Source organism: Syngnathus leptorhynchus, chromosome 5 (genome assembly GCF_054491065.1).
Source record: "Syngnathus leptorhynchus isolate UIUO chromosome 5, UIUO_Slep, whole genome shotgun sequence".
In the NCBI taxonomy this organism is placed as follows: domain Eukaryota; kingdom Metazoa; phylum Chordata; class Actinopteri; order Syngnathiformes; family Syngnathidae; genus Syngnathus; species Syngnathus leptorhynchus.
In genome coordinates, this window is record NC_141199.1 from 14,244,256 (window position 1) to 14,265,504 (window position 21,249).

The 21,249-nt window shown below is 42.7% G+C and overlaps 2 protein-coding genes and 1 long non-coding RNA gene across 3 annotated transcripts in view; all 3 read left to right on the forward strand.

The window, feature by feature from the left end:
• The window catches only part of LOC147057113 (alpha-1,6-mannosylglycoprotein 6-beta-N-acetylglucosaminyltransferase B-like), a 39,291-nt gene extending 36,641 nt beyond the window's left edge, over positions 1-2,650 (forward strand). Inside the window, exons 16-18 of the mRNA XM_085912693.1 lie at positions 424-498; positions 1,368-1,642; positions 1,765-2,650. Of these exons, the coding sequence (XP_085768819.1) occupies positions 424-498; positions 1,368-1,642; positions 1,765-1,963 (549 nt within the window). The 3' untranslated portion in view covers positions 1,964-2,650. The remainder of the gene's footprint in view (positions 1-423; positions 499-1,367; positions 1,643-1,764) is intronic.
• Positions 2,651-3,010: 360 nt separating this feature from the next.
• LOC147057114 (uncharacterized) lies at positions 3,011-5,029 on the forward strand. Its single transcript, XR_015066135.1, has 3 exons — positions 3,011-3,142; positions 3,975-4,072; positions 4,989-5,029. It is a non-coding gene; the product is annotated as an uncharacterized LOC147057114 (long non-coding RNA).
• An 11,317-nt stretch (positions 5,030-16,346) lies between these two features.
• LOC147057115 (CCN family member 1-like) lies at positions 16,347-21,000 on the forward strand. Its single transcript, XM_085911949.1, has 6 exons — positions 16,347-16,523; positions 16,969-17,182; positions 17,667-17,920; positions 18,094-18,223; positions 18,439-18,617; positions 19,481-21,000. Exons 1-6 carry the CDS (start codon positions 16,473-16,475, stop codon positions 19,793-19,795), a joined length of 1,143 nt encoding a protein of 380 aa, XP_085768075.1. The 5' UTR covers positions 16,347-16,472; the 3' UTR covers positions 19,796-21,000.
• The last annotated feature ends 249 nt before the right edge of the window (positions 21,001-21,249 follow it).

Here is a 21,249-nt window from a genome sequence, read left to right on the forward strand (position 1 = left end):
CATGCAAGGCAAAGCAATCTTGCTGCGTGACGAGCCATCGTGCTCCAATCTATCTTTTTGTTCAGTCTGTCTTCTCATCACATGGCTCTTGATAGTTTTTTTTTTTTTTAAAAAAAAGCAAGTTTTATTGAAGTCGATCGGCTCCTCTGCCGTCATCATCTTGCAGCGTGGCCCGATTCGAAGGCACCTTTTGCCAACAATCTGATTACTTCATGCTGTTATTTCTACAGTTATAGATCACTCTGGCAGCTAATCAGGAAAATAAAGAATTTGAAGCTCGCGCCACACACCAGGCACTCTCATGCCATCCATCCGTCATCCACACCTCTCATAACCGAGTCTCTCGGGGACGTGCTAAAATGACGCAACCACAAAGTATATTAAAAATGCAACATAATTGTCCGTGCCGTTTGCGTGTGGCAGGTTGAACCGTACCTGCCTTACGAGTACACGTGCGAGGGCATGTTGGAGCGAGTGCACGCCTACATACAGCAACAGGTGAGACGCCACGTCACCTTCATTCATTCATGTCGGTGAGCTCGAGGTAAGTGAAATTGTTTAAAATGCTGTAGTACATAAAACTGCAGTTCACGACACCTCCTGAAGATCTTCCAGCCTCGTGTCAGTTCCTCTCAACACTCTCACAAATCTTACCCCTCCCTCCGGGTCCGAAGCACTACATCTAATGACATTGATGAAATAAGGACGAGTCATGCAAGAAGGGATGCGCCAGGGTGATGTATGTATCTGTAAGCCGGGACGGCAAGCAGATCATGATTTGTATTTTGAGAGTCGTTTTCATTATTTACAGCACAGGTGGCAGTCATGACTAAAGACTGTTTAGTAGGCGTTTTAGTGCCTCCGCTTCGCTGGCCGGCTAACGCGGCGGCCTCCATATCACTGCAAATGTGCAGTCGAATTAACGTGATTGCTTTTTTTTTTTAAAGCTACAATTAGATTTTTGAGCCACTTCAAGCATACTTTTTTACACATTTTATTGATTAGTTTGCTGCCAATGAAAAATTCACCATCACAAATTTGAAGATATATATATATTTTTTGTTTTCCTTAGTTTGTCCCTCCTACTAAAATCTGACTGTGAAAGTGTTTATTTTTATCGTCGTTTATGAAATGAAAATGTCATTAATAATTCTATCGGCCTACTTAGTACCATCAGCACGACTACCGCGTTAGCATAGGTTAGCGTACTGTTAGCCTTTGCGTTCAAATTCATACGAAATTTTGGCAATTCTTGCAAATTCACATCGAGGCTTGTTGACATATTTCCAGAACCTCCATCCTCGTAAAGCGAGGCTACGAATGCCAGGCAGTTATTTGCCACTGATTCTTATGCTTTTCCTTCTTAGGACTTTTGTGCCTCGGAGCCAGCCTTCATCCCCGCCAACGTGTCCAGGCAAGGCGGCAACCTCGCGAGGCCTCTCTTCGTGGCCCTGGCCAACTCCACTGCCCTGGGCTGGGCGCCCGACTTGGCCTCCCCCGCCACCGCGTGGCCCCCTCTCAGCTCCCTGCGGCTGCTCGTATCGCAAGAGGGGGAGTCGTGCGTGGAGGCGTGCCGGAGCCACGGCTTCATCTGCGAGCCTGCTCACTTTCGCTTCATTAACAACAAGGAGGCTCTGCGCAGGTAACATGGCTGCACATCACCCTGACTTTACAAATAAAGTCTAAAGTTGGAGCTGAGTCCAATATAATCTCGGAATTTTTCTTCACTTCTATGTTCTCAATCTGTTTGTGTGACTCTCAAAGATTGGACGTGCAGTGCGAGGTGCTGGACTCTGAGATGAACCACGTCCTCCCTGCCTTCTCCGTGTTACGACGAGAGTGCGGACTTCAACGGGAGCCCCTGCTCTTTAGCTGCGCTGGCCACTCGCCTAAATACAGACGCCTGTGCCCCTGCAGGGACTTCCGGCGGGAACAGGTGGCGCTGTGCAGGGACTGCCTCTGATCGTAGGACTAGCTCGGATTGGAAGAATTGGCGGCGAGGCAGGTAACGAGCGCTTTCCTGACAGTGCAGGGAGGCGGCCTTCGCTTTGGAAGGAAGCAAGGAAGCGCTATGCATGAATTTCAAATGCTACAACGGGCACCAGGTTACAATACGATGGAGTTTCCTATGTGGCCGAGTTATTCATTTGGAGCGTTTGGAAAGCAGACCGGAGTGTAGCCCGCCTCTCCCTGGAGAACTTGAGGAACTCATCCGTTCATTTTGGGATCACTTAGTCATCACTTTGGAGGCAGAGAAGGCCGCTGTGTCGTTTCTTCACACGCGTGGACTCCAACGAGAAGGCGAGCACAGTTCAATATCCAATCTTCTCTCAGCCCATGCACAAAAGGGAGACGGACAAGCGGGGGTTATAGCACCCCCCCCCCCCCCCACACACACACACACACACACACATCTCCCCCTCCCGTACCCACTCTTACCCCTTCCGTTGTCGATTGGCAGAGTCATTTATCAGACCGAGGCCGCGAGTCGGAGGCAAGATCGCTCAGTGTAATCGTCTGTGGTCACAAAAGGCAGGAAAAGCAGCGGAGAGGAGCACAAATAAAGGCGACAAAATTATTTTTCACTGAATACGTTCGAGTGGAGTCCTCGGGGGCTGCCTAATGGAGGTGAGGTCATCAAATAAAAAGATCATCATGGATCAAAGCCTCGCGCTGTCTTCTCTCTTTGTGCTCGTTTCTACGATCACTTTCAACTTTTGACAATGAATGATTATTTTTTGCCCCCCTCTCTCATTTCAGCATGCTAGCATCCCTTATTCAAACATGCTTTGTCTCAATTTTATAGCCGTCTAACTTGTATTTATGACGAGTTGCATCATAGCATGCTTTATCAGTGAGGCTCCTCAGTGGGTGAGTTTATTCAAGTGGAGCAACCGGCACGTTCAAACATTGGTGAGTAATCAATTGTCAATCTAATAAATGTACAATTTAATTTCGGCAGGACTTTGGATGTGATTGCCGAGTGATATGTTGAATCTCACCCTGCTAAATATTAAGTGTGTTTGTGTGACCGCGAGAGCGAGCGAGCGAGCAGGAGGGAGAAGAAAGGCTTTCATCAAGCACCACCGGATAATAATTTGAGGACATAAAGGAGTTGTCTTCATCAAGTTGACTTTGACACGTGAGGCTGACAAATTTTCCCTCTTCATTAGGCTTAAAATTCACTATTGATTGATGGAAGAGTTGTATGTCAAAATGTTATTATATTTTTATTATTATTTATTATGTTATTATATATTACCTATTATAGATTACATATATTTTTCTTTGTGGAAATGTTAGGTGACATTTTTTTCCCCTTCCAGCCTGCATTGACAACTTTATTGGTGCCGGAGCCTAATTGGCTTGTTATCACTCCCATTTGCTGTGACAGCTTCTGAGCTATTGCGAATGAGAAGCACGTCTGAACACAATGTTTATGCTGTTCAAACAAAAGTTAATCAGCTCAGGAACAAATTGGTGTACACGTCAGGACGAGTGAGGAGGCAATAACAGCGTCAATAAGGCAGAAAGGGGAGGGCGGTAGAAAATGATATCCTGAACAATCACAGCATCAATAACCAGGAAATCAATCAATAATCTTACCGTCTTGAGAATATTGATTATCTTTTTTTTTTGGTCACCATCACTGGGTACTCCTCATGTAGTACAAGCAATTAAGATGAATCCGCTTGTGGTCCACTCAATGCATCTGGCTTGGAAAATGGACAGTACAGTAAATATTAGTGCCGTACTGGTGAGCTGAAAAGAGTTGGGGCATCTCAATTAGCAGTTAACCCGTCTTCCACACTTTTCAAATGGCTAGAACAAGGCTGGAAAAATAACAACACAAGTTTTCTACTTATTACTTGACACCTCCCACTGCACCTTATTCATGTTGTTTCAAAGATGACACAAGATTGCCAAGGTAACAAAGATCTACCAGGAACTCATTGTTTATTTATTTTTTGCAGACTTTCAAGGTTTAGTGCATTGTGTTCAAACAAGGGAGCTATCGATTTTACAGACGCAAGAGGGTACACCGATCAACGGACGGAATATAATCGTGCAGGTTTGTCATCAATTTTGCTCACTAACACTGTCCTTCTGTTGATGTGCTTTTCTACTTTCCAGCTTCTTCTTCTCTGAGGTCCAATTTGCCTGCCAAACTTTGGCAACACACACTTGCTGTTAGCACAGTTAAGATGCTCCATGCCTTTTTAATTACTTTTATGCAGATTTTTATTTTCCGGCACACACAATACAAAATGACAACCACCATCAGCTTCTCTTTGTCTACAAGTGCATCTTCCTCTCAGTGTGCGTGTCTGTGTGTGTGTATTTTGGCTACTGTGTTCATAAAGATTTTAAATGCACTTGCTGGTGCATCGCTTTTAATGAAGACAACAAGATTGTCAAATTGGGCGTGAGGGTTCAGACGGAGACAAACAAACCCCAAACCCAAGATTAACCTCATCCAAAAGCATCATTATAGTCTTAATTTATAAGTGTAAAAAAAAAAAAAACCCTCAGTAATTTATTTCCCCTTACATCACATTCTTGTTGCTAAGCATTTGTAGACTTTATTGAGGAAAAGACGAGCAAGACAAATGGAGTGGAGATGAAGAAAACAGAAAAGAGGCTCTTGGAAGAAGCGGCATGAAGCCATCAGGCGAGAGTAAATATTGAGCCTGGTTTTCTGGTCAAGAGTAACAAAGAAAGAAGGGAGGGAGTCCACATTCAACGAGAACAGATGGGAATGGAGAAGAGATAGCGAGAGGTCCTCGTTAATAATTCATATCTAATTGGTCGGCTCCTCCTGAGCCCGACAAGACTCTGAATAAATCAGTTTATGGGTAAATAAAACAACCCATGCGACGTTTAAAAAGAAGTAAATCGATGATCGATTTCCCAGGTGAGCAGCGGTCTGTCCAATTCTTCTTCTTGTGTTTTGTGCGTCTTGTCATGACTTTACTGAATGTCTGCAGAAACTGATAACCATCCTTCAGGGAGCTCCGGTGTGCCCTTCATCAATCGCTGTAGAGCAAGACAAGGTACACGCATAACAACAATTGAGCCACATTTCAGGATTGGTCCTGTGATCCAAAATGAATCATTGGGCCAACGATTTTAAATGGTAAACCTCTTCAACGGTTACAATTTGAAATATTTGTTGGGGCTATAACTGAAGGAAAATGAAATTATGTATGGGATTTATATGCGGGTATCATATTTGAAGAGCGCCGTCAACCAGTCTTTTAATGATGCGCTAGGTCTTTGTTTTATTTTGAATTGTTGCTAAAAGATCAGTCCGTCCTAAAAGTAGCATTTTAACCTTAAAAATTGTCATGCCGCTTCGCATTGGCCAGGTAACACTTGAAGCAGAACCACAACCTTGTAAACAACAGCCATCCTTCGAGGGAACCTTATAATATGAACAAAAAAATGTCTCATAAATTTGACACGCTACGGACAAGAGTGTCGTTAACATGGGTGCCAAATTTCAAATAGTCAAGTATCATTGTGTTTGGTAAACACAAAATTGAATGAGCTTGCTAGCTTGGGCTAAGTTGTTCCTCATTCTCTGTTCTTCTCAAAATTGAGTGAGCTTGCTAGCTTGGGCTAGCTTGTTCTCCGTTCCTCATTTCCTTGTTTTAACGACAAAACATGGCAGGTTAGCGAGCTAGCGTAATAGCAAGCGGATCGGTAGCCAGGTCACAATTCATACAATGGGGACCTTGTAAAAATCAAGCGTTCGTCTCAACACTTCAATACTTATTTGTTCTCAGTCTTAGCTCATGTTACAAGACTTATCTTCCAAATTAATGAGAAACAAATCAGTGAAATTGTTTTCCAGGCATCTAAATTGGGAGAACAAACAGTCGCTTGTCTAATTGCTAAATAAACATTTTGGATTGACAAAATTGAACATGATAACGGTTAAAGGAAGCTAACGATGTAGCTTTTACATCTTAAGTGCCTTTCTTTGTATGTCTATTAATTAGTAGAGACCAGTCAAGTGATGAAATTGTAAACACTTGAGAAGAAACAGAAAGTAGTATTACAGCACGACAAATTATTCGTATAGATGTAATATATCCACGAAGGATTTTTCTACCAAGCCAGGATAAAAGATTGCTTTCGATTGACACAAAAGTACAAACATGTTCTAACAATTTGCAGCCACGCAGTGTACCACAAAAACCTCAATTGCAAACCAGAAGCGCCGTTACCTAGGCCTCGGGGGACCGCTGACGGACTTTGAACGTCGTGTCGACAGCATGGGACACAAATAGAAACGCTCTGCATGACTGCACACATCGCGCATGCTAGGAAAACGGCTCAGAGGCAACAAAAAAGCCACCGGGGACACCGTAAACCCAAATGAATGACAGAAAAAGAGGATGTACTTGCACAAGGCATACTGTCTCGGGGGTATTTGGATCCAGGTTGTCTTGTTGGTTCAAAATCTTTTTTTCCTCTGCTAAACAGAACCACAGAGCCATTTTGTATTTCTCACACTTATTTACATTCCTTCCGTCATACTGTATAAGAAGTGTTAAGTGAAGTGTTATGTTCATTGAGTTTAGGAATAAATTCAGATTGCGGCTGCAGACACAAAAGTAGCGATTAGACGCGGTAGATAATGCAACAGTTAGCGTTCTATTTTATATTTTGTACTGCAACCGGGGACACGTATGTTATCTCTAAAACATGCCTTCTTCATATTGTACATGAAACGGAACGATTCACACTTCTCTCCTTCGACACCTTCGCCGCGCTGTGCAAGTGTGGCCCACATTTAAAATGAAACGCACACACACAGACGGGAGTCAACAAAGATATTCTTGGAACGGCGCTTTTACGAGCAAAATGTAGGAGGATGCAAATGTAGACACAAGACATGCTGGCGACATCTTTTATTGTCGTCTTTTCATTGCGGGCCGCTGCATTGGAAAGCAGGTTAAACGCCTCTTCAAACATCCCACAACTGTCATGTTGCACCAAATACTTATTTCATTTCATAACTTTATTTAAAGCTATTCTCGTGAGAATTTAGTGGGATTTCAGACGACAAGTATTTAACAGGAGGGCCCATTTCTAAAAAGTATTTACTCTGCCATCTGCCAAAGTACTGCTACTTGTGAAATGAGTCACTTGCCACCGTACACGCTCACATTTTAAGTTTACACTCACGAGTGAAAGTGAATAAAACAAAAGAACGCGCATTTGTGTCTAAAGGCAACACAATATTAATATTTATTGCCAGTGTGACAATACAGTACCGCAAGACATGATGATGCAATTTGTTGTCAAATGAAAAACTACAGTGCAGGTGTAAATCACTGCAAACCAGAAGCAAAATTATAAACATATATTTGATATTCACACTTTTAAAATGGTCATTTTCTGTATTTACTAACTGTTAGGAGGGGGGAAAAAAAGCTTTGACAGTTGGTTAATTTCCTTGAGGCGATAGAAAATTAATGTAGAAACAAGAACAATGGATGGTAATAAGTGAGAATGCAGTCATGGAGACAAGACACACACACACACACACACACACACACACACAAACACACACTTATCAGCACTTATATAAAACCCTCTCACCAACTTTAATTAGAGGAGTTCAAAACAACTGTTCCATCTGATTGGCAGTGTTTGAATTTTGCATATTGATGACAAACAACCACAAGAAGAGATTGTGATTGCCCTCACCCCCCCCCCCCCCCTCCCCCCGGCCAACCCACACACACACACCGCCTATAGAAATGTAACGTTAATTTGCGAGGCAAAGTGTTTCCATTGCCAGCGGGCTCGCAGGGGAACCACATGCTGCAAAGGCGGGTGTGTAGTTAGTGTGCGCGCACGTACCGGGTGATCCACATAAATTTGTTTGAAGAACAATGCCGTTGAGTCGAAGCTGCCTTTTACAGACAAAATTTTGTTTCATCTAAATTCGGGGTGTCAAACTCTGGCCCGTGGGCCAAAATTGGCCTGCAGTGTAATTATATTTGGCCCGCAAAGACAAATTGTGACTCGACTGTGTGTCAGTACTACAATAGTATATTGTCTTCACTTTGAAAAAAATAGACATTTTGCTATTATTATTATTATTATTATTATTATTATTTTCCCATTCATCATTTTAAAGATGGAGGGACGCGCCACTCGCTAAATGTAGGATGCCGGCCACTCAATTAGCTGAATGTACATGAGAACACGACCCCATGGAGCAATGCCAGACAAAGTAGAGGCCGTTCCAAGGCGGTGAAATGTGCTTCTTGTCTTTATTAGTGGCTTTGGCACCCAATCTGGGCCCGGCGTGACAGTGATAGAGCAGCCTACTCCCGATGGGAGGTAAGAGTGCATGTGCAAGAGAGTGAGAGATTTGTTTCATTACAGAAGTCCAGAGGAGGAGGAAGCGAGAGAAGGAACAGAGCCGGGCGGAGGTAGGCATTCATTTTATTACTGGAGCCTCGAGTAGAGAAGCTGTCCCCATGGTGACAGATCGCCACGACGACCGACTCTGATGTGAGACCCGCTGCCAGACAGCCCTGTGATTGAGTCAGCACCTCCACACGGGTTGGACACTTTTCATCTCACACGCACAGATTGGCAGAAGCCCGCTATTGCTCTCCACGGTGGTGTTAGGGAGAAGATGATCCTCTGATGACTTGCAAACATGACCGCATTGCAAATTTCACAGCTTTAAAATGGGCCAACTGCGAGGCCACAAACAGCTATCAATAAAACCAACGGAAGAAATGCTCCTAAAAGTTTAAAAGGCAACAACGTAAACTGGGTGGACACACGGAGAGCGTAAATTTTTATTTTATTTCTTTTTAAACCTTTGGGCTTTTGATATTTAAGCTCTTTTTTTTTTTCCCCCAACCATATAGACTGTTATTTGGTATCCACCTAAAAAACAAGTACAATCATTTTAGTCACCACAAGGTCTTTCAAGAGATTTTCAAATTCCAGTGCAGGCTTTTTAAAGGCATGCGCGACTGTGGACTTTGCTCCTGAGTTTAAGCTTGCTAATTAATCCACTCGTAAATAAAATATATTTTTCGTATTGAAATGAATTGAAATACTATGAATCGATTGCAAGGTCTGGCCAAAACAAATTTTTTGGATAAGCTTTTAATAAATAGTACAGTGGCAGCTTGAGAGGTTTTTTTTTACTTGCCAAGTCGACAAACTCAATTCACTTGACAATAAATAGTAAATAATTATTTATAAAGAGGCTTAAAAGTGTTTTAATACTGTCAAACTAAAAGCCTAGAGAATTACACCTTGAACATTTCAAGCAACCATATATTTTTTCCCTTAAATTCAGCTAGCTTAAGGCTAACGCCAAATAGTATCTTTGTTGTGTATTGTAGGGAAATAACTATTTAAGCAACAAAATGGACACAAATACAATTACACAGTATGCATGAAAAAGAACAACGTTGTAAAGCTAGAGATGAGGCTCAGTGACCTGTTCATACGAAAGGTGAATCGTATTTCTTTGCAAGACGCAACCAAAGGCACTTTTAGATGACGTTTCAGAAGGCTGGAGATTGATGATGGGGTCCCCCCCCCCCCCCCCCCCCCCCCCACATTAAGACTACAGCAGTCTTAAAGATGAAACACAACCACGGCTTTTGGCCGGCACTTTTCGAAAGAGCGCAATAAATATAGACCCATTAAACTCCAACAGTAAACCAGGTTGTGAGAATTTCAACGACTCACGATGTCATTCTGGACAGAAAGACGTTGAGGATATCTCGGATTTCTTCCGAGGTAGATTAACCGTTGCCCTCCGTTTTAACCTTGACTGCCAAAACACCCTCCCCCTCCTCCTCCAAAAAAAAAAAAAAAACCATTCCCTCACATATTTCCTTATCATTGTCATGACAGCCTACTTCATTCCATATCTGCTTGGCGCTGTATTTTGGTGTATCTGTGTATTTCTAACTTTTTTTGTGCCCTTCGTGCTCTTCCACGTAGGCAAAAACACAAACACAAGCTCATGTTCGGTCTCCAGCGGGCCGACCCGTCCGCTCCGTCCAAGGTCGTCTTGCGGGGGTGACGTGATGGAGCATCATTACTTGCCATTTCCTGGCTTCTTCACTGTACGTGTGCGTACGTGGTGATTAACGGGAGTAGACGAATGGAGGGCACCGAGGAGAGAGAGAGAGAGAAGACGAAGGCAAGGTGAGCGAGCGAGCGTCTTTGTGAAATATACCAGCAATGATGGAGCCCAGGGACTAACGGCACACTCCTAATTGCTTTTGGCATTAGTGTAACATTCCTCAGCTTGTTTACTTCCAGCACCTCTCCAAAGTTGCTCTGCAGTGAGATATCAATAATTAAGCCGATAAATATCATTATCTGCCGGCGATAATGGCTTTTTACGTGATTATGCTCTTCATCCGAGGCTGACAAAGTTATGTGTCGCGCAGACAAACAGTGAGTGTGTGAGACAAGAGTACTTGCTCGTCCTTGAGAAAGAAGGAGGAGGAAATGGTGAGGGTGTAACAAGTAACACCTAAGGTCACCCTGTCAAGCTGCCATGGGATGGCGGGTAGGTTCGAGTGACAAAAAGGACAAATGAAGAGCCTGAAGCGTAAACATTGTGTCATTTTTATGAAGTCCATCAGTTTATCATGACTTTACGTCCTCTATGTTTTGATTTCATGACGTTTACTCTTTGTGGTACTACAGATGTGCCTCAAAACTGCTTTGCTTTTTCAATTATTTTCGATAAAAGTAGTGCTTGGCTGTCTTCTTGTGCCACATATTACATCTTTTTAAATGGCGTCAATTTCTGATTTTTGCGATTCACAGCAGTCGCATTTATGGGCAACCATGTAGTAGATGAACTACAGAAGAAGCTAAGCTAACTGTTAGCTTATATAAAAGCTACACTTTTCTCAGTCATTTCTATTCTAGTGAATGACTTTACACATGGAAATATTGTGATTTTTTTTTTTTTTTCAAGGATACTAAGATGCCTATAGGTGGAATTTTCATCCATCCATCTTTGAGGAAACTCAAGCCTTAGTGAACTTTATGACTTTTAGGGAGTGAGAAAGAAAGTACGTGCTACAACTTTAGTCCAAAATATGACTTCATGTTCAATCTAGCGGAGGAGGTGGGTGTTACTCGCAAGTGCAAGGAGATAGACAAGAATCAAGAGGCTGCGCTGTCAGATACTCGGGAATTGAGTGGGATCAAGGCCAGCAGTGCAGAACCGGGTTGGATGGAGGCTTCATGGCAACAGCTGCTTAGCAACAATTTTTCACTTCATTTCTCATGCAAAAACAAAACCAAAAAAAAAATTACTCTAGCTTGGCTTTACCACCAACACCTTGTTGACCTCTCACTTAGAAATTCTTCTTCCAACTCACTTGGCTTTTGAGTGGAATTTATTGAAAGTGTCAAAAGGTCACGCTACAGTGGAGTTAAATCAGAAAAACTCGATGATTCCCTATTCTAATGAAATTTATTCAAAGAAAAATGTAAATGTAAAATCTTTCTAACGCCATAGTCCAACTTTAAATCTGGCTTCAGGTTCACTCTGGAATATCACACAAAAAGTTCAATGTAATTGTTGTGAGTGCTGTATTTTTGCCCATATTGCCTAAAGTGGGCGGAGCAATGCAGCGTACGCATTTTTCCAGTTGGCCATTTCCCATTTATTGATCGTAATAATTTCCTACTTGACTGTTTTGCATTCAATTGGACACAATTTCAATCCAAGACGTAAAATGCCTTATCTCTGTATCAATGGCCATTAATAGAGGTTAATCACCTGCTTTAATTGGGTCCTTAAGCCGTCTGCATTTGAGCTTGGTCCTGGCTCGTGTGTGTGTGTGGCTATGTGTGTGTGGTTTCCTTTTAATGAGATTTGGCTTTTTCCAGAACCTCAAGAGAGACTTCGGAATGGCAAGCGCTGCGCGACCTTCGTATGGATTTGTAATTAACCTCCCTGCGGACCCAACACGCTGTCAACATGGTGCCTAACGATGTCGGACCCCCCCCCCCTTCCTTTTCCAAATAGCAGAAAGGTATGTGAGATATAACTTATGTTTGCGCGTACATACAAATCTTTTAAATGGGTTAAAAAAAAAAAACTCTAATCAAAACTCAAATAAAATACAACCCTGCATTTGTGAACTCGGCCGACACCACATTCAAACAAACATGCGTGTTTGTAATTAAAACTGGATTGACACATCATGTCAAGTCGGAGGGCCTGAAAGACAACATTCCATAATGTTGATTACGGAAGAAGAGCCCCTTTAGATTTCTAATTAATTTCCTCCTTGATTAAAATTTGATGAGCGTCATGCTTCAGAGTCGCCTTCCTAATTCTATCAGGCCAACCGTAATGATGCTGTGGAGCTAGCTGTCGGCGGCGGCGGCGCTCCAAGGCATTGAGCGGGAATTCCTCGCCACGCTGTGAAGGAAGCAGATGAAAAAAAAAAAAAAAGCCGCTACGGCAAGCAGAGCGCTGTCATTTATCTTCATAAGACCCTCTTTCCGTGGAGGTGGGAGGGGGCAGATAAAGAAGGATGTGGGTTATCTGTTAATACAGACTGATAGAGCTGCTGCTGCGCAAGGTAAGATGGCGCTATTGTCAAGACTTACTCTACACTCTTAATAGCGACAATATCACGACGCCGTTCGACACAATAAACTACAGCGTATTTTTTGGGGGAGCTCCAAAAATGCCTTTTAAGGAGAATGTTCAGATTGTACTGCCCAGATTGCAAACTTCTCATGACCCAGTGAGCTGCGACCATCGCAATAGGAGCCCGTGGGGCACTTTGATGTCAATTTTAGTTGACAGTAGAGGGTGCTACATTGTCAAAATGGCAGCTGTGGGTAGATGACCATAATCCTCCATTGTGGGTTTCGAATTTTAGGATATTTTTCTGTGGCTAACAGTATTTTTGACTCTATTCTATTTGATGTGCGATTCCACTCTTAACCACTAGATGGCAGTCCGCAATTTACAACTCGCTACAACTACCGATGAGGTCAGAATTTGTATAAGAACAGTTTATTTTGTGTGTGTATATATTCTAAAAGTAAATTCAGGGTTTTTCAAAAGGGTATTTATTTAAACGTGTGAATGAGAAACAGACATTGTCTGCAGTTTGTTCTCTCCTCCCTCCACTGAACCATCGGGGTTTACGTATGAACTGTACAAACCGGAGGCAGGTTTGCTAATCATAGCTTTAAGGATGCTAAGGGATTACACGGCTCATCTTTGAATGGACATTTCAGCGTAGTTAGTAGCTTGTGGGCTAGTTTGCTGGGGTTTTTTTTTCTTTGTGTACCTCTATGAGTCTCTGCGCAAAAGGGACAGCCATCCTACATACATTATACATCTCCTGCTACAGCAGAACAGATTCTCGTATTTGTGCTCGCAAAGCCGACAGTCCCAAGTGGGGAATCGGATCCTGCTGCTGGCCAAAGGCTAATTCTGTCTTTCAGACAGACAAAATATTCAGCTCGTTTTTTTTTCTCCTTCACTTGGAAATGCCACAAACCGTCTCCATACCCCCCATGACTGCAATGGAGGTGGCATTCGATTTCAAATGTTCATGGTTGGACCTGTTATCATTCGAATACTCCACATATATGCTGGGCAAAGGGGGGGGGGTACATTTGTCACGTATAATGTAGTGTGTGGCTCCATCTTGTGGAGAGGGTGGGTAAGAAAGGGTTGACTTACTGGTTTGGCTGCTTCTTTATACCATAAAGGTACCAACCAAGCCTCTGAAAATTGGTGTTGGAGTTTAAAAATTTATTTTTGTTTTCACCCATTTCACCATTCCAGAGGTTAGTAAACTCTGCTTGCTTGCATGAAGTACAAGTTTTGATGCACTTTCTATTGTAAGTCATTTCATTTCCACTAGAGGGCGACATAACCTCATGGGCTGCAACTAACTGTTTTAACTTCTCCACAGTTTTTGAATGCGCATGGGGTGAACTTTGGCCATTGAGTAATAAGGTAAGTGTTTTTTCTTTCACCTCGTGCACAACACATGCACATATTTCCACTTTTTTACTTGCTCACCACCTTTTGTAGACAATTCCCTCTGCGTGATTCCATTCACCACATTTAAATGACATCGGAAGGAAATTATGTAACGTCTATTTCTCTACCGCTCTCAGCTTTTTTCAGTATGTGACCTTGACATGGTATAATTGTGTTGACGTGACCTTCAAAGTGCAGTGCTGTGTTTTGGTTTGAAAGCTCACACTGCCAGAATTCCGTTGGAGTGGAGCACAGCACTCCTCCACTTTCAAAAACAAACCGTCGCTCAAAACACACCTGTCAGGCTCCTAAAATCTCACATCTGGCTTTACTTTTTTGCACGCGTATCATCCATGCCATTAACACTTTCGTACAGTCCTTTTTAGTTCTTCTCGTTCACTGTGATGGAATAGTCCATTTGCACAATCTCGCTTCCTCCCACCTTCTATGAATGAATTAATTGAAAACCCTAAATCGGCGTGACACCAACCTTTTTCAAACCGATGCACACGCCTGACATTACAAATTAGAATTTTTTGTGAAGACAATTCTCACAATAATTAGGAAACAGAGAAACACTGAACAATGAAGTGGAGAACCTTTGTGTGTGTTTGCGCGTGAATGTCCGGGGTTGGAAGGATTAAAATAGACGTTTCCCCGGTCGCACCATTAAGAGCTGTGATTGACAGCTTCCCGAGGCGCTTTTCTTTTTCAAGTGACTTGTGACCGCGCGCTCACACTTCTAAAGTGCTTTTCACAGCAAAGTAAGCTCAAGATCAGAAACGAACCTTGAAAAGCAATTTGACTGCCAATAGGACACGTTTCTCTCTTTTTCTGTACACTTCATACAAAAGTCCTAGAATACATTTATTCATTTCAGGAGCCATTCTTATTTTAGACCCGGTTTGCTTTCCATGGTAGGAGGAAATGAAACCAGATAGCTCACGTTGGTCCTCGCTAACACTAGCTAGCACTGTCTAAATATTTCCAGCCTGTTCTGCAGTGCACTTCTACTTGACACAACTTTATTTAAATAAATAAATAAACAAACAAACAAACAAACAAATGTGTTTGAACAAATAAATGGTTTTAGTGGTAGGATGTTGGGTCAGATAAGAACATTAGCTCCTTACTTGTAGCTGCAAATGCTAGCCAAACTAACCAATGAGAAAGACCTCTCTTGAGCTTGATGTGTAAATACAAATAGAAGTAAAATACAAATACAAACAGAATTAACACCTAAGCAGGGTAATAAGTAATATGTTTTTTAACCCATTGATCAGTTGAGTATTTTTTCATTTTAAAACTTTGTTTTTGTTTGTCAATTTATATATAATTAAAAAAAAAACTTGGGACAAATAAAGTTTGCAGCCAAAATGGAATATACAATGCTTTTAAACACTAAATATTTGTTGCTGGGAACAAATGTTTGTCATTTTTTGCCACGGACCACAAAATGACCCGGGGAAATTTGTGTTTGAAGGGCACAAATAAAAAACAACACGTATAACATATCTGACAATTATACAATTAAGTCATATAGTCATTTAAAAAAATAAATACCCTAGTTCCCAAAATTGTCAACTTGAGGAAATCGAGTTCTGTGGAAGCAGGTGTGGCTGCATGTGTGTGGTTGAAAGAGGAAGAAGGCCAACCAATTTGAGGCCAAAGCTCATAGGAGCTGCCCTTAAAACAATAATCCAGCTTCCACAGAACACCCACCCTCATCCATTCTTTTCCAAGAAATGCTCTTGCTTCAACATTGTTTTGATTGACCTCATATTATCAAGTCAAGTAACCAGAGGTTTTGACAAAAAGAACAAATACTGAAAATAGCTGTGTTTTGGGCCGACTAGCTGGGGACGAAATCAAACATCCATCAATGGAGTAAATGGAGTTTCGGAATAGTTCAATTTAAAAGCATCCATCCATCAATCCATGTTATACTTTTTCTGCAGTGGTCAGGAACAACAGGGAATTCCGTCCCTCCCCACTTTTTCCAAAAGTGGAGGTCTCCTGAATGTTACCAGCTGAATATATTTACACAGCTCTTGCAGAGTGCTGGCCACAAAGGCAGGAATGTGACTTGAAAAGGGCCTGTTACATTTTAATTTTTAACCCATCAAATAAACACACAGAGTGGCCCTGCTTTTATATGAATGGCTCCATTCATTCCCAATAGAAAATTAGTTCTGTGGTAAAGCCATACCCACTTGGAATGTCTGGCTCAGTCCCTGCACACCTATTGGCTGACAGTGAGAAGAGGGGCGGAGCCTGTCAGGTGATATAAATGGGTGTTTAGGCTGCTTGTCCCCGTGGGGAACACTTGGACCAAGACCCGAAAAGGGTCTGAGACATTTCGAACTGACCATCCTTCTGTGGAGCCGAGCTTGAAATAATATATGCATAATCTTATTTAATTAACATGGAATGTGTAATGTGTCTTTTTTTGCTGACTACAGCCTTCGTCTCACAGGTAGGATGTGATTTCCTCACTTCCCAGACTTTAGTATGGCTATCAAATTGTTCATGCTCACGTGTTGGACACACTTGGAGGAATGTTGGTTCTACTTTCTAACGTAAAATGGTACCTGACAACAAGGCAAGATATAAAACGCTCATCTGCCTAAATGACTGGTGTTAAATCTAAGGCCTGGGGGCCAGATACGGCCCGCCAGATTATTTTAGGTGACCCTCAAAGACAAATTGCAAATTTAGCATCTCATCTTTTTTTTTTCTTCCAGAAATAACACTTATTTGCCTAAAATGCTTTTTTTTTTGCTCAGGTCGTTATGTTATTATATCATAGCATAACAACTCTTAGCATGTTAGCATTCCTGGTCAGAATTGTAACGTAAGGAATCCTATATAAACTTGGTCTTGATATTTCCGTCTCATGTCTGCTAATGTGTTTGATCCAGGTAATGGCTATCTGTCCAATGACTTGTGAATGTCCCGCGGGCCACCCAGTGTGCCCTCCGGGGGTTAGCATCGTCCCAGATGGATGCGGCTGTTGTAAGGTGTGTGCTGCACAGCTCAACCAAGACTGCAGTCCCGTCAAGCCTTGTGACCGTCACAAAGGGCTGGAGTGCAATTACGGCAACGACGTCACGGAGGCCTGGGGGGTGTGCCGAGGTAAGGAGTTGGGGCATTCCCTCTCTTGTGATTCTAAAAAGTGTGTGTGTGAGCCACCGTTATACACAACAGCATGTAATCTGTGATCGGGGGGGGGCGAAAGTAATGGAGATAAAAATAAGCGTCATGCCAGAGCTGCTGTACAAACTATGAATAGCAGCTCCTTCTTGCATTGGAGACAACTAGTCTGACAATTCCTGTCTCCTCGGTTCCATTGACCTTTCAGTCTAAACTGTCGTTGCCATGGAAAGTTATTGTGTTACTGGAGAGACATTTTAGTGCTTAAATAAATGCTTGTGTCTCAGAAGTGATGCCATTTGTTGCTCAAAATGCTTAAAGGGTTGAAGAATGACTTCAGAAGTCGAACTATTCAACACAAATTTCAGTTGTCTGGATTTTCAGCTCATCGGTACAGCACTAATATTAGTCGGTATCCGACCGCAACATAAATGCTAATTAGCGGCGCTAATCATCATTTCCCCAGCCAAATCGGAAGGACGTACGTGCGACTACAGCGGCAGGATCTACCAGAATGGCGAGAGCTTCCGCATGGGTTGTAAGCACCAGTGTACCTGCATAGATGGCGCGGTGGGCTGCGCACCTCTTTGTGACCACAAGCTGCCACCGGCCTCGCCGTCGTGCCCCTTCCCACAGCTGATCAGGATACCCGGACAGTGCTGCTTCACCGTGGACTGTCACAAAGACACATGGCGCCTTCCAAACAAAGATAACCCAAAGGTTAGATTACAAAACATGGCACAAATTCCCTGGTGGTTAGCACGTCTAGATCACAGTTAGCCTCACAATTATGCGATACCTGAATCGACGTGATACCGATCGTTGATATCTGTACTTGCCCATTCCAAATGATTCCTAATGACAGCAAATCGTTCTCGTGGTTTGTTCCAAAGAGACGACGACACAAACCGGAGCGCCGTCCCGCCCCTCGGTTGGATGAAAACGATCTGCCGGCGACCAATGAGATTGCGCCCGTTAAGACGAGCGGCTGGGAAGCTGAACGTGGCTACAAACACCTGCCAGGTGAGATGACAATATCTGGAAAAAAGCAAAATTTTGACCATATTTCTGGGTGCACATTTTTAGGGTCAAAAGTCAAACTTGAACACACCAAGCCAGAACCGCAATGACGTTTTTTTATGCCGAATGCAGAATCCAAACTTTTTAATGTATAATACACAAATGTGAAAATCACAGCTGGTATCATTGTAACTGTGCTTTCCTGTGATTCTTTTGAGTGTGGGGCCATCAGGAGAAATGCCCTGTCCTCACCACCGATTGGTCCCAGTGTTCGCGGCGCTGCGGGACAGGCGTCTCCTCCCGCCTTACCAACAAGAACCCCCAGTGCAAGCTGGAAAGAGAGACCAGACTCTGTATGGTGCGGCCGTGCAGCGCCGTACTACCTTTTCCGAGCAAGGTAACCTTGAGGAATATTTAGTGTCTGTGTTATAGTGTCTGTGTTTTCTCTCTCTCTCACTCTGTCTCTCTTTCTCTCTCTCCCTCTCTCCCTATATTATAGCCTATTGGCGCTTATCAAATAACCTCCACACCTTAAGATAACATCTGACCGCAGCAAATCATACAATCTCTTCTCTGACCTTGTTTGATTTCATAAACCTACTGTCTAATTTTACTTTCTCTACAGAGTAAAATAAAAACAAACTATGTACATACGTACATAAACTACAATGAAACTTTTAGAACTATTATAATTCTGGTCGGGACACTTTACACCCCCCCCACCAAAAAAAAAAAAAAGTGCAGGGACCCAGGACCTCACAATGTATGAGAACCACTTTTGGAGATGTCAAGATGCATGTACCCACTACTTCCTTCGATAAAAATCAATTTTCCCGTTCTGTTTCTGGTTCTATAAGCCATGTTCATGCTATTGTACTGCACAGAGCTTATTTGCTCTGCCAGTGTGTTTGAGTTCATTTTAGTGTGTATATAGGCAAGCCTCCCTCCCTCCACACAGCCATTCCTGCCAAGCAACTGTCCATAGCTAAGCTCCCGTGTGCTGGCTTCTCTGTGTTGGAAATACACCGGGAGTTCTTTGTCATGCTCGCTTAGCTTTAAGTGTCTGCAGTTTTTTCGGAAACATCATAGCTATTAATTACAGTGCACGGTAAAATCTGTATTGCGCAAGCTGTTAGGAAAAAACAGATTTTCCTTCTTTAGAATGAGAAAATAAATCTATATTTTTAATTATCTTTATCCAAGGCACAATTGTAGTGTGTAACACAATTGTTGTGTTATTTTTTTTTTTTTCAACTACAGAGAGGCAAGAAGTGCTCCGCCATGCAAAAATCCCCATCGCCGCTCCGCCTGTCCTTTGGCGAATGCCTGAGCGTGCGCCTCTACCGGCCAAACTTCTGCGGCCATTGTTCGGACGGACGCTGCTGCTCGCCGCGACGCACCCGCACCCTGCCAATCGACCTGGTCTGCCCGGACGGCCAGCGCCTGCGGAGGTCCGCCATGTTCATCCAGTCGTGCAAATGCAGCCAGGAGGCCTGCGGCCACCTGAACGACGTGGCCATGCCGCCGCGGCGCTGGATGCATGGAGACACGCATAACTTCTTAGACAAGCAGTGATTTCTCAGAGGTTTGACTGGAAATGAGACGACCAGCCGGGTTTTATATAGGAGGAAGCCCCTCCCCCCCCACCCCCGGTTGTAATGTGTGTGTCCCAGGGTATCCTTGTTCAGACGTGGGTGCTAAATTAGAGCCCTGATGCAGCCCTGGACCTCCCTGCCTCACGAGGGATAAGCTTGCTTATTCCGACTTGGATATTTTCAGAGCCTCCCGACTGCCCGCAAGAGGAAACGTTTTGTAAGGCACTTTGAAAACTGACTTCAAATGTAAGCAGCAATTTAAAAAATAAAAAAAAAAGGACATTATGTGTTAAGTGGGGTTCACGCAGCAATGTTTCCTGTGTGGACCTGTGCTTATTCACAAATTGGCTTTTTCCAATTTTATTTTTTTGTTATTTACAGATAATTCACTTTGAATTTTGCTGAAGGGAGTTGACACAAAATTGCTCCTTTGCCTTCTTGTGATCTTTCGAAGTAGTTTTGCCGGGTGTCACCGTCAACTACTTGCGGCTTGTCGTGCCACGGCTCGGTCCCGAGACCAGCGAAAAATTGAAGTTCGCTGTACAGCGATGACTTGCGATGCGAGTGGCCCTCATTCTGACTGACTGCACGTTTCAATCAATATTCATAAACGGCCCTGGTGGCAGTAGATGAAACTACAGTGTTGCACAGAAAAATATATTCCTCAATAGGTAATATGGATACAAATCCTCCTTCGTGTATCAGCCATACAGGAAGATTTATCATTGAAGAAAAAATAAGAGAGCCAAAGAGACAGATTCGAGTGTTGCTCTATGATGGAAGTCAACTGATTTCCTTTTACTTCAATAGAAGCAGCAGTTTGAAAACTAATAAACAATTCCTCCAAATAGAGGCCTAGAGTGCGAGCTTCATGCTAACTCAAACATCTATTTTGAGGTGATTTAACCATTTCAAAAATGGAAAGAAATGTTTAGCAACGTTTGGACAGGCTATCTAGCAGTACTTGCAGATGTATAATCTTTATCATGTGTCATTTAATTAATATTAGTGTCAGTGTTGGGAAATTTTGTTTTCTACACGAACTAGTTCAAAGTTCAGTACACAAATTTTTAAATGAACTTGTTCACTTTATACTTAATAATTGAGATTTTATAAATTAAGTACATTGTTTCAGAAATGAAATTCTTTTCTTGTCCCATTGAGAAAATAAAAAGGTTGCTATGAGTTGTTAGTCAGTATATTGTCATTCTTTTCACCCATTTTCTTTACACTAGTCTCCAGGTGCTGCTATCACTCTACAATCTAAAATTGTACAGTAAGGCAGGCTTTTTTTTTTAATGACCAGTATGACCCTTGACCCTTTTGTAGTAAAAAAAAAAAAACATTTTTAATAAAGCCCCCCCCCCCCCAAAAAAAACATACCATGTAGCATGGGTAGGCAACTCCAGTCCGCAAGGGCCTGTCCTGCATTTT